Source organism: Syngnathoides biaculeatus, chromosome 15 (assembly GCF_019802595.1).
Source record: "Syngnathoides biaculeatus isolate LvHL_M chromosome 15, ASM1980259v1, whole genome shotgun sequence".
Classification (NCBI taxonomy): Eukaryota; Metazoa; Chordata; class Actinopteri; order Syngnathiformes; family Syngnathidae; genus Syngnathoides; species Syngnathoides biaculeatus.
The window spans coordinates 20,573,967-20,587,500 of record NC_084654.1 but is presented as its reverse complement, the minus strand read 5'-3'; the positions used below and the strand labels follow the sequence as shown (position 1 = coordinate 20,587,500).

The window sequence follows — 13,534 nt, the reverse complement described above, 5'->3', positions numbered from 1 at the left end:
CCAGCTAGCTTCGGGTAAAAGGCGGACCACACCCTGAACTGGTCGCCAGTCAGTCACAGGGCAGATATCGACACCATCACCGAGCGGGAATCGATCCCAAGGTGCCCGCACCAAAGGCATGCGTGTGTACCACTACACCACTAAATGTTCACGCAGCTAGATAAAATTTTGAAAAATGATTGAATTCAGTTTTATTGACCAACTTTTGGCGGGAACAAGTGCATTAAAACAAAATACCGCAGGACTTTCGACAAATTGCAGACGCTTAGCGGACAGGATTAAATAACAGGACGTCCTCACCGTCGGGAACAATGGTGAAGATAATTTAATAATCATAAAGCGGCTTCTGTGCGGTGGCCGGGATGAGATTAAACCATGAAGGTCATGCGCGTCTGATCCAAACCAGATTGCAGGTAGATGATGGTTGATCCTGAGATGGTAAAAAAAATGAAATAAAAGAGAAAAAAATAATTTTAGATATGTATATATATATCCACACACACACTGCATGTTTATATGGGTCACTGTGCCGAGGGCTTTCCTCTCTCTGTGCGTCGATCGCTGTCTCTGTCTGCGACGTTAATACGTGAAGTCACGTGAGGAGATTCTTCGCGAGCTCCTCAAATCGTGCGAAGCGCGTTCACACATCAGAGAGCTTCAGAAGAACAGACCGCCGCACCGAAAAGAGGCTTTCGTGATACATTACGGACGGTAGAGCCGTCTTGGAACTCGTCATTCGCGCGTGTGAAAGGGTTCGTATGAGCCCAAGTGCAGTCTGTAACACTGTATAGGTAGAAAAGGTAAATTCAATATAAAAATTCCACAGATATCCGTTTAGCAATATAAACAACTTATCTATGGTATTGTATTTTTTTAATTATAATTTATCGTACATCGTATTTTCAATGTGTAATAAGTATCCATAGCAATTGCTGTCACCATCATCATAATTTAATGAATGCAACTAAATAGATAATACAATAACATGGGTTTAAATAAACAAACAGGGGTTTGCAACAAACATGCAACATTAATTGGACACTCGAAATTGCCCCGAGGTGTAGTTGTGAGTGCGACTGTTGTTTGTCTCCATGTGCCCTGCGATTGGCTGGCGACCAGTTCAGGGTGTAACCCGCCTCCTGCCCGTTGACAGCTGGGATATTCTCCGGCGCTCCCCGCGACCCTCGTGAGGATAAGTGTCAAAGAAAATGGATAGATGGGTTTAAATAAGGTGGCACGGTGTAAAGATGTAGCTGTAAAGCTTTGGCCTCGCAGTTCTGAGGTCCCGGTTTCGATCCCGGCCCCCATCTGTATGGAATTTGCATGTTCTCCCCGTGTCTGTTTGGGTTTTCTCCGCGGACTCCGGTTTCCTCCCACATCCCAAAAACCTGCAACATTAATTGGACGCTCTAAATTGCCCGTCGGTGTGATTGTGAGTGCAATTGTTGTCTGTCTCTATGTGGCCTGCGATTGGCTGGCAAGCAGTTCAGGGTGTACCCCCGCCTCCTGCCAGTTGACAGCTGGGATAGGCTCCAGCGCTCCCCGTGGCCCTTGTGAGGATAAGCGCCAAAGAAAATGGATGGATGGATGGGTTTAAATAAACAAATGGAGTATTGGTCTCGCTGCTCTCCGGTCTATTGTGATGTACAGTAATAAACAACCGTGACTCAGAGGCGTGTTAAAGCTGACTGAGAAGTACATCGCATCAACGCAAACAATCGTTAGCTGCGGGACATTAAGACGTCATTCATTAGCTGCGTGTGCAAAGTGCTCGTCAAGTCATCGACCTGTTACCTCATCGCAATTTCCTTCTGTCATCGCTATTCTACAATTAACTCTTCGTTTTTTTGTGATTAAATGATTCCCCCCCCCCCCCCACACACACAGACAAAAAATATTCATAATTGCCTATAGGAAAGCATAAATACACCACAATTACGATTACATAAGATCTGTCCAGCCGTTTTTCTTTGCTGCTTATCCTCACGAGGGTCGCGGAGACTGCTGGAGCCCATCCCAGTCAACGGGCAGGAGGCGGGGTACACCCTGAACTGGTTTCCAGCCAATCGCAGGGCACATAGACAGACAACAGTCGCACTCACAATCACACCTACGGGCAATTTAGAGTGTGCAAACTCCACACAGGCGGGGCCAGGTCCTCAGAACTGTGAGACCGCTTTACCAGCTGAGCCATGCTTTTAAATCGATACACACACAGTTAAGAATTAAAAATAACACCCAAGTGTTAAAAACATTTTAATTCTAAAAATGAAAGAATGTAAACAATTAAAAACCACAAAAAAAACAAGAAATTAAATAAGGAGACATTTTTTAAAAGGCAAAAAAAAAAAACAAGGAAAGTGATAAATAGTATGTAAAAAGTCACAAAGAAATTCTACTAAATGAATTAAAAATAATTAAATCCATCCATCAATTTTCCTAGCCGCTTATCCTCGCGAGGGTCGCGGGGAGTGCTGGAGTCCATCCCAGCTGTCAACGGGCAGGAGCCGGGGTACACACTGAACCGGTCGGCAGCCAATCACAGGGCACATATCGAGATAGACAGCCACGCTCACAATCACACCTAGGGGCAATTTAGAGTGTCCAATTAATGTTTGCATGTTTTTGGGATAAGGAAGGAAACCGGAGGCCGACGCTTTCCCAGCTGAGCCATACTTTTAAATTGATCCATACACAGTTAACAATAAAAAAAACCACCTATTTAAAAAAATGTTAAAAACATTTGAATTATAAAAATGAAATAAATTACACAATTTAAACCCATAAAATAATGAGTTTTTTTTTTAAAAGGCAAAAAAAATAAGGAAAGTAATAAAGAGTACGTAAAAAGTCACAAGGAAATTCTAAAAAATGCTATTAAATGAATTAAAAATAATTCCATCCATCCATTTTCTTAGCCGCTTATCCTCACAAGGGTCGCGGGGAGTGCTGAGTGCACCTAGGGGCAATTTAGAGTGTCCAATGTTAATGTTGCATATTTTTGGAAGGTGGAAGGAAACCGGAGTGCCCACCCGGAGAAAATCCATTCGGGCACGGGGAGAACATCCAAACTCCGTACAGGGGGATCCGGGATTGAACCCAGGACCTCAGAACTGTGAGGCCAACTGTTTCCAGCTGATCCACTGTGCCAGTTCTGATCATAAGAATGTAAAAAATGAAAGCGAGGTGGACAAGATTGGCCTGCAGAGCGCCCAGGATTCAGCTTCTGTTATTACATGCGCACTAAATGTAACGCGCGCACACGTTGACATTAAGGATGCACTTTTTTAAAAGGCTGCGCTTTCTATTCTCGGACACGCTCGAAGTAATGAATGGCTGACCTTAACGGCCATTATCTCCGATCAGGGCGTGCGTTTTTCGCCAAATTGCACACAGGGCCGCTCGTAGCGCTCGCATTTGCCGGCGGAGACCCCTTCAAATTTGATCAAAGCACCCTTAGAAACGGTCTGAAAACGTCTTCCGTTTGGAGACCTTCGGCTCTCGATATACGTGTAAATGTGACGATTGGCGTGTTTTTGTCGCGCCTCGCGGACCAGGTGCTGTACCTGCCGCAGGCCGAGGTCACCAGGGAGCGGGTGTACGCCATGCACCAGTCCAGCGTGGACGGCGTGGAGGACATGTCGGCGCTGGCCGAGCTGCACGAGGCGGCCATCATGCACAACCTGTACCGGCGCTACCAGAAGGACAACATCTATGTGAGATCTTTGAATACAGTGAAGCCGCTTTTGTTCGGGTAGGGACTGAGCACTTCGGTAAAAAAAAAAAAAACAGAAATGGGGATTCCATGCGTCTGGCAGGTCCACAATCATAAACCGATGTTACATAAATGACTGGATTCGGTAGTTCAGTTATTCAACACAAACCTACCACTTCCTCATTAGTATTAGCTAGCACGCTAGCATAAATAAACGTGAAGTGCTCCCAGTTGCTATAGCAACAGTTAGCTAAGCAGGTTGATCGCGGACGACTCCTTTTCAGACGAACATCGGCAGCATCCTGGCCGCCGTCAACCCTTACAAGCAGATCCCGGGCCTGTACGACCCGGAGCGGGTGGACCTGTACTCCAAGCACCAGCTGGGCGAGCTGCCGCCGCACATTTTCGCCGTGGCCAACGAGTGCTACCGCTGCATTTGGAAGCGGCACGACAGCCAGTGTGTGCTCATCAGGTCAGCTACCATCACACGCGCCTACAAGTATTTGTCAGTTTTCAAGCAGTTTTTATCTTATTTTATTTCGCACAATTTGGCGGGAATTTACATTAATGTAGTCGTATTTTAACCTGTTCAACTTTTGAGATTATATACAGTAGTCTGGTTATATACCATCCATTTTTTGGTCTTATTTTTCACTGTCGTGCTCTCATTTTTTACCTCAACTTTTATTGCAGGGGTGTCGGACTCGTTTCTATCGCGCTTCACGTAGTTTCTGTCATTGTGACTGAAACCACGAAAATCTTGAATTGACCTATCATATTTACACGTTAAAATTTATCAACTAGTTTTGGAATCAGAAATCAAGGGTATCAAGGGCAACTATTGTTGATGTTCGGTAACTCAAAAATGCTTGCAATATCTGAACGTCATCATTTATGATATGACAAGTTGAAATTTTGGTACAAAAATCATGGAATTTGACGCACATGATTTGCCTTCGCGGGCCACATAAAAACATGTGGCGGCCCACATCTAGCACCCGGGCCTTGGGTTTGACACCCGTGTCTTGTTTTAATCAGAGCAACTTATTTTTCTTTTTCCTTTTTTTTTTAATATTAGCCTACACATTTTGGGGAGGGGGATTTATGGTTTTTGCCGGGTTTTACGGTCGTCTCATTTCAAAATGTGGAAATTTTAGGGGATGCAGGGTTGTCTTATTTTTACCTTCTGCAACTTTTGGGGGATTTAGAACAACCTTTTTTGAACCCCCGCAACTTTTGGGGGGCACTGGCTGTCAATCAAAGCTTCTACATCAGTTTGCTTGTGTGCCAGTGGCGAGTCGGGGGCTGGGAAGACGGAAAGCACCAAGCTGCTGCTGCAGTTCTTGTCGGTGATGAGCCAGAACTCAGCTGGGACGCCGGCGTCGGAGAGGAGCACTCGCGTGGAGCAGGCAATTGTACAGAGCAGGTACATTCGGTACACGTAATTTTGCGGGGCGGTCACATGGGTGAGTCTAGTACTGCGTATATGTTCTGTTGGTGTTTTTGTTTGCAACATACGGCACAACCTCACTTCTCGACCACAATCCGTTCCAGAAGGTGGTTCGAGAACCGATTTGTTCGAAAACCGAATCGATATTTTCCAAGTCTGCGTCCAGAGGCTGCGTTATACACAATAACAACGCGCGTCGTGGGTCAGCTGGTCTTGCCGGGCGCGTTACGTTATTTCCGGGTCTTGTCGCGGTGCGTTCGAATTCACAATAACGACGCGCGTCGTGGGACAGCTGGTCAGGCCACGCGTGTTATGTTATTTCCGGGTCTTGTCGCGGGCGTTCGAGTACCGATTTTCATTCGAAAACAGTAGCAAAAAAATGTCAAAATTTTCATTCGAAAACCGATTTGTTCAAGAACGGGGACGTTTGAGAACCGAGGCTGTACTGTAGTACGGTAACCCTAACCTAACACAAAATTGTGCCACGACCACACAATACAAGAACAGAAGCAGTTGTTCGAGATATTGTTCCCACAGTACATGAGATCATCTTTCTTAGCATTTTGGTGCTTTGCTAGGTGCTGCTGTTTTCTGTTTGCAACAGCGTTCAAAATTAATAATGCGGACGTTGCACGCAACATTGCGGCATGACGACGCGTCAGTCTACTAATCGTCATTAAAAAGAGTTTCCACGCGACGTAAAATCATGCAGGGAACGTGCAGATGTGTAAAATGTCGCAGTTTTGGTGCTGCTGTTTTGATTAGCAAGAGAGTTCAAATTGACTCAGCAGTTCATTCTTTAATTTCAGCGCATCACATCAGTTGTTAGACTGATATAAATATTGCGCACCGTTGATGGGGAAATGTTTGTTCGAGGGAGGTGTTTATGCGATGAATAAATCACCTATGGCGATTTTCCACCAACCTCCTCATCCGACTCTCCGCAGTCCTATCATGGAAGCGTTCGGGAACGCCAAGACCGTCTACAACAACAACTCCAGCCGCTTCGGGAAGTTCATCCAGCTTCACTTCTCGGAGAGCGGCAACATCCAGGGGGGCTGCGTCATCGATTGTATCCTCCCACAACCCAGTTCCGCTAATCCCATCCGCTTTGCACTTTGATCACGGGTGTTCCGTTTTCCTAATCGTATTGAACATTTTGCACGTGTTCCGGTCCATTTGGGTGGAGAAGGGGTAACTGTAAATTAAACGCCAACCTTGTCGTCGTCAGCAAACTTCACATATTTTTCTGATGACTTTCCTTGACTTGCGTTCTGTCAGATTTACTAGAAAAGGTAACCAAAGTGGAAGTACAGCACAGGGAGTCCTCAGATTTAAGACGGTCTTGACCCAAGACGCTTCGACTTCACAATGCCCGACCCCCGTCCGCCATTTTCTCTGGCTAATGCTCGTCCGTGTTTGCGCGCCGGGAGTATCTTCGCATTTTTCGTCCTCCTTTTTAGACATTATCGCCCAAAGAAGAAAGCTGTGTCTTTTAGCAACGCTTCTGCAGCCAAAGGAAAATCCATTACCATGGAAACGAATCTCAAGATCACAAAAAGACTGGAGACCACCAAGGCTTCAGTCGGTCGACCGTGGTTACAATTATTAAAGAAAAACCCCATATTTTCGCACATGTGAAGGGTTCCGTTCCTATGTCGGATACATCCATCCATCCATCCATCCATCCATCATCTACCGCTTTTCCGGGTCGGATCGCGGGGGAAATAGCTTCAGCAGGGATACCCAGACTTCCCTTTCCCCAGCCACTTCTTCCAGCTCTTCCGGAGGGATCCCAAGCCAGCCGAGAGACAAAGTCTCTCCGGCGTGTCCCGGGTCGTCCTCGGGGTCTCGTTCTGGTGGGACGTGGCCGGAACACGTCACCAGGGAGGCGTCCGGGAGGCATCTGAATCAGATGCCCCAGCCACCTCATCTGGCTCCTCTCAATGCGGAGGAGCAGCGCCTCGACGCTGGGACCCTACCGGATGACCGAGCTGCTCACCCTGGAGAGCCCAGACAAGCTGCAGAGGAAACTCATTTCAGCCGCTTTTATCCGGGATCTTGTTCTTTCGATCACAACCCACACCTCATGCCCATAAGTGAGGGTAGGAACCGAGATCGACTGGTAAATACAATGATACAATGATCAAAAAACAAGGTTCTTTGGTACTTGTCGAGATGGAGCAGATTGAGGACCAGGTTTCTTCGCAGTAGCTAAGCCCAGCCTCCCCTTCTTCTTCTCCTTCCGCCTCTCAGGAGTCATGCTAAGTACATCATCTTGTTTATTTCAATGTATTTGTTTTTTCATACAAAGTATTTTGATGTAAATTCTGACTTTAAAGGCGGAATCCGACTTGAGTCGAAATTGGGGTCAAGTCGCTACTGTAGGAACGGATCTCAGTCGTAGACCGAGGACTCCCTGTATTTGTTTTGGTTTTGGGAACGTTGACGATCGGGTTGACTGCTTTCAGAACCGAGTGGTGCGACAGAACCCCGGAGAACGCAACTACCACATCTTCTACGCGCTCCTGGCGGGAGCCAAAAAAGACCAGAAAAGTAAGTTCGATCGTATATCAAATTAGAATTTTTTTTTTAATTCTCCCTCCCCCCTCCCTTTGGTCAGGTCTCTACTTCCTGGAGGATCCAGCAGAATCTTTCCACTACCTCAGCCAGTCGGGCTGCCTGAAGGACAAGAGTCTGAATGACAAAGAGCTTTTTAACAGTGTTATGGTGAGTTCACCTCATCACGTGGCATCTAGTACAAGTAAAATACATATTTTTGTCGTCATAATTATTACAATTGCCCATTACTACGTGTCTTTGCTGATTGGCCAGAACAAATCCCGGCGTCTTGCTTTCCCTTAGTCAACAGAGTCCATTTTGACTCGGCTGACTCATTTTTTCCTTGTCTTGGCCGCGAGCAGGAGGCGCTGAAGGTGCTGGAATTCTCTGAGGAGGAGATCAGGGACATGTTCAAGCTCCTCTCGGGCGTCCTGCAGCTCGGCAACGTGGAGTTCATGACGGCGGGGGGAGCTCAGATCACCACCAAGCAAGGTCGGTGGCAAACTGAAAAAAAAAAAAAAAAAAAAGTCTTTCTGTATGATTCCTGGAAACTGCTCCGTAGGCTCCACTTTGCTGCAGCAGCCTGTTTTGGTCTCTGCCCCGAGTCTCCTTTTTGGACCTGCTTTAATATTCATCTTAGCTTACCCTCTTGCTGCAATATCCTTCTACAGTCTCCACTTTGCTGCAGTGCTCCCTTTTCTTGCTGCCCTCAGTGTCCTCTTGGATAACATTTGTTTCCTTACAACTTTAGACTTTTTTTTAAATGAACAGTAGCATACCCGTGTTATTTTTGACCCAGCTGTGGATGCTGCAGTCTTTTACGCCACAGTTTCCACTCCGCTGCAGTGCTCCATTTTCTTTCTGCCCTCAATCTCCTCTTGGATAACTTTTCAAAACCACCGAGCGCGTGTGTTTACCCTGTGCGTGCGTGTCGGTCTTCCCAGTGGTGACCAATGCTAGCGATTTGCTGGGCCTCGACGCTTTCCAGCTGTCCGAAGTGCTGACGCAGCGCTCCATCATCCTGCGAGGGGAAGAGATATGTTCTCCGCTAACCATCGAGCAGGTCGTTTAACGGGTTTTCCCCCCGGGATGCGTTTTCCGGCAATCCTAATCCCCCCCCGTCGCGTTCCCGCAGGCCGTGGATTCCCGGGACTCCGTCGCCATGGCGCTGTATTCCCAATGTTTCTCCTGGATCATCCTCAAGATCAATCAGAAGATCAAAGGGATGGAGAACTTCAAGTCCATCGGCATCCTGGACATTTTCGGCTTTGAGAACTTTGAGGTTTGTCTGCTCGTGACACGCCACACGCTTACTGTACATGCAATTGAGTCGGGGTGCGTTTGCCTTCAGGTGAATCGTTTTGAGCAGTTCAACATCAACTACGCCAACGAGAAGCTGCAGGAGTACTTCAACAAGCACATTTTCTCCCTGGAGCAGCTCGAGTACAACAGGTGCACCTCGTCAAATCACCTTGATTTGGTTTTAGTTTTTAACATACGGTTTGCAGTTTTGGTTATGAAATTATCCATCCATTTTCTTTGCCGCTTATCCTCACGAGCATCGCGGGGAGTGCTGGAGCCTATCCCAGGTGTCAACGGGGAGGAGACGGGGTACACCCTGAACTGGCTGCCAGCCAATCGCAGGGCACATCGAGACAATCACACCTAGGGGCGATTTAGAGTGTCCAATTATTGTTGGATGTTTTTTTTGGGATGCAGGAGGAAACCGGAGTGCCAGGAGAAAACCCACACAGCCACGGGGAGAACATGCAGACTCCACATATTTGGGTCCTCAGAAATGTGACGTCAACGCTTTACCAGCGAAGGCACCGTGCTGGCATTATGAAATTATTTTTAATTCAGTTGATTTAATAGAATTTTATAGAATGTCCTTGTGACTTTTTACTTTTCTTATTTTTTTGTTGACCGTAAAAAAATCATAAATTTTTTTCTACTTACTTATTGTCTATTTTTTTGTGGCTTTATATTGTTTGATTTATTTAATTTTTATAATTAAAATGTTTTTAACGTTTTTTTAAATTAATGGGTTTTTTATTCTTGTGTATGTATTAGTTTAAAAATACTTATGATTTTAAAACATTTTTCAAATAATTTAAACTATTTTTATGAAATGTTTTTATTTTTGTAATTGTAATAATTTTTAATGACTGTTTTTACAATATCGTGTATGTTTTTAATGTTGTCATTTTTGTTAAAATATAAACCATTTGATTGTGAGTGTGACTGTTTGTCTCGATGTGCCCTGCGATTGGCTGGCAACCAGTTCAGGGTCGACCCCGCCTCCTGCCCGTTGACAGCTGGGCTAGGCTCCAGCACTCCCCACGACCCCTATGAGGATAAGCGGCAAAGAAAATGGATGGATGGAATTATTTTAAATTCAATTAATTTAATTTAAAGAATTTCCTTGTGACATTTTATGTTTTGTTTATTACTTTCCTTATTTTTTTGTTGACCGCTAAAAAAAAATTCTCCTTCCTTATTTTCTTATTTTTGTTTCTGTGGTTTTAAATTTATTTCATTTTTATAATTAAAATTGTTTTTAACATTTTTTAAATCGTTTTTTTATTCTTAACTCTGTATGTATTAGTTTAAAAGTATTTATGACTTTTTTTATTTTTCAAATCATTTGTTTAAACTATTTTTATGAAATGTATCATTTTTTTTATCATTTTAATAATTTTTAATGACTATATCTTACAATATTTTGTAGAGGCCCTGTAGCTCACTGGTTAGAGCAGATACTCTAGCTAGCAGAAACTTACTTTTATTTTACATTATTGTATATTTTTTTAAATTCTTAACTCTGTATATATTAGTTTAAAAGCATTCAAATCATTTGTTTAAATTGTTTTTATGAAATGTTTCATTTTTCATAACTGTATTTTACAACATCATATATATTTTTTTAATGTTGTAAGCAAGTAAGTTTCTTTCGGCTTGTCCCTTTCGGGGTCGCCACAGCGTGTCATTTCAGATGAACGCACATATATGTTTGGCACAATTTTTACGCCGGATGCCCTTCCTCATGCAACCCTTCTCAGGGAGTGGAGGCCCCAGTGGGATACGAACCCACAACCCCTGGTTTACCAAACCAGCGCTCTAACCACTGAGCTACAGGGCCTCTATAGTATTGTTTTTTTTTTTCTTGATGTCGTGATTTTTGTTAAAATACAAATCATTTGATTTTCCAATGCAACTGCCAAGATGAAAATAAAAGGTTTATTTTGACATCTTTGCAGGGAAGGTGTCCAGTGGGACGCCATTGACTGGATGGACAACGCCGAGTGTCTTGACCTCATCGAGAAGGTATGGCGCATGTTGTGGCAAATTCATATTTCATACAGAGCAAAAAGAGCATCGTCCCATCAGGCTAGCTCGTCGTTCGAACGGCTTCGTCAGCGTAAATGTAAAATTAAGAGAAGGTGGCCTTCCTTCTCCTTTTGTTGTTCTGTTTTTGTTTTGTGGTATCCTTTTGTTGGGATTTTTGGTTTTCTTATTTATTTTGTGGGATCTAATGGGCCAAACGACTGCGCTCGGTTCTTCAGAAATTGGGCCTGCTGGCTCTGGTGAACGAAGAGAGTCGCTTCCCCAAAGGGACGGACTTCACTCTCCTTGAGAAGCTGCACAGCAGACACTCCGTGAGTTAGTCCGTTTCTTGCTTTCGAACGCGACAAACGATGCAGATGTTGCTAACGTTGCGGTTTTGCGGGCAGACCAACCCGTACTACGTCAAGCCCAGACTGGCCGACCATCAGTTCGGTATCAAACATTACGCCGGGGAGGTGAGTGGCGCCGACGTTTGCCGCCACGCGATACGACGTCGACGTGACGTCTTTTGGGTTTGTGCGGCGTCAGGTTCTGTACGACGTCAAAGGCATTCTGGAGAAGAACAGAGACACGTTCAGAGACGACATCCTCAACATGCTCAAAGACAGCAGGTAGCTCGGACGGAGTGCAAAATCCTACTAATGAGTCAGAAAAATAAACATCCATAAGTTTGTGATAATCAAGCTAATTGTCGATTGTCAACGTCTCCAGGCTGGACTTCATCTACGACCTTTTTGAGAAGGTGGGCAGCAGGAACAACGAGGAGAAGATGGGAACGGCCAGACGCAAGCCCACCGTCAGCTCACAGTTCAGGGTGCGCAAATCCAAATACAAATCCATCAATTCTTTGCAGCGGTGCTGCGACACAACTTAAAACCGCCTCAGTGAGCGTTGATTAAAGTAACTGATGTTTGAACAAAATCGGTGGAGCAACGGAAATAGACAGACAATATCCCCATAGTCAGATGTATTTTTTATCCTCTATTAAAAAAAAAGACAAATATCATAAAGACTTATTGAGTCACAGAATAGTGACAGTAAATACTCTATTGTGGTTGTGGTTCAGCACCTGATTTTTACATTTCTTAGGGGGTGGGGAGACCAACCCCCAGTTTTCTTGGGAAACCCTTAGTGGCAGTATTCAGTAAATCTTGGGGTTTGAAAAAAAAGGATTTGGATACTTTTTATTTCATGATTTGTCTGGATAATTCTGCGTTATTGTGTACCCCCCCCACCCCCGCCCCCCCGATACACCAAGGCAGTCATCAGAATAAACTGAACTGAAATGTCGAATCATACATCACGGACCGTTTAATGAATATACAGTGATGCCTTGGTTCTAGACCACAATCCGTTCCAGAAGTGATTTGTTCGAAAACTGAATCGATGTTTCCCATTGCAATGAATGGAAAAAGAAATAATGCGTTCCAAGCCTAAAAATGTAGGATTTTTAAAGCATTTTTTTTCGATTTTCCTGATCATAAATTGCATAGTAGAAATACATGTTTATTTTAAATACTTTATATAATACAATAATTTAAGAAATATATTTATTTTTTGCTTAAAATATATGCTTTAGTAGTACACTAGGCTGGGAGTGCATTGCCATATGCCATCAACAGGGACCTTCGAAGATCGAGGCTTTAGTGTACATTCCATTTAATGATGTCATTACTCCCCGCATGTATAATATATGATATAAAGTGCTACTTTCCTTGTTAATAAACACAATATAACCGCTCTCTCCCTTTTTTTTGAAGGGATGTGGGAGGTGCTGGAATATTTTACTGTCATTTGCATCCATTTCAATGCGCTTCAAGGATTATTTGCGATCCGAGCGTTTTGGGTTACAAGTGCGGCCCTGGAACAAATCGAGCTTGTATCGCAAGGCCCGGGCATCACTGTATTTTCTTTTTTCTCCCCTGCAGGACTCCCTTCACGCTCTCATGGCCACTCTGAGCGCTTCCAATCCTTTCTTCATCCGCTGCATTAAGCCCAATATGGAAAAGGTCGGTTTATTTCAATCTCATGTCCCTTAGGTGAATTCATCTTTTTTTTTAGCCCTTTAAATGAAATCGTAAAAATCAGCATTCTTTTCTAGCCACTTTGAACAAACTTACACATTTATAGAGATTAAAATGCAATTATTATTCATGCTTTAAACTAAATTAAAATGTTACTGCTTGCAGTGAATCTCAAGCATTTTAATGAAATTTGCTTCATTATTTGATCTTTAAATGAAGTTATTCTTTTTCAGCATTTCAAAGGAAACTACCACCCTTTTTTACATTTTGAATAAAATGGTCATGAGTTTTTAACGCTTGAGATTGATATAATTGTTAATTTTTTCGCACACTGAATGAAATTATGGATTTTTAGCCTTTTAACTTCATCTCTCCAAATTGAAATAAAGGGAATCGTTTTAGCACTTCAAATGAAATGGTTATTGTTATTCTCGT

At 43.9% G+C, this 13,534-nt stretch overlaps 1 protein-coding gene across 1 annotated transcript in view; it reads left to right on the top strand.

Moving 5' to 3' along the window:
* Positions 1-13,534, top strand: part of myo10l1 (myosin X, like 1) — a 45,680-nt gene that overhangs the window by 16,162 nt on the left and 15,984 nt on the right. Inside the window, exons 3-19 of the mRNA XM_061844375.1 lie at positions 3,558-3,716; positions 4,000-4,187; positions 5,007-5,141; positions 6,113-6,237; positions 6,447-6,460; positions 7,637-7,721; positions 7,789-7,895; positions 8,090-8,219; positions 8,672-8,790; positions 8,863-9,009; positions 9,079-9,179; positions 10,988-11,054; positions 11,294-11,386; positions 11,462-11,530; positions 11,604-11,686; positions 11,787-11,889; positions 13,004-13,084. Coding sequence (XP_061700359.1) covers positions 3,558-3,716; positions 4,000-4,187; positions 5,007-5,141; positions 6,113-6,237; positions 6,447-6,460; positions 7,637-7,721; positions 7,789-7,895; positions 8,090-8,219; positions 8,672-8,790; positions 8,863-9,009; positions 9,079-9,179; positions 10,988-11,054; positions 11,294-11,386; positions 11,462-11,530; positions 11,604-11,686; positions 11,787-11,889; positions 13,004-13,084 — 1,806 coding nt within the window. The remainder of the gene's footprint in view (positions 1-3,557; positions 3,717-3,999; positions 4,188-5,006; positions 5,142-6,112; positions 6,238-6,446; positions 6,461-7,636; positions 7,722-7,788; positions 7,896-8,089; positions 8,220-8,671; positions 8,791-8,862; positions 9,010-9,078; positions 9,180-10,987; positions 11,055-11,293; positions 11,387-11,461; positions 11,531-11,603; positions 11,687-11,786; positions 11,890-13,003; positions 13,085-13,534) is intronic.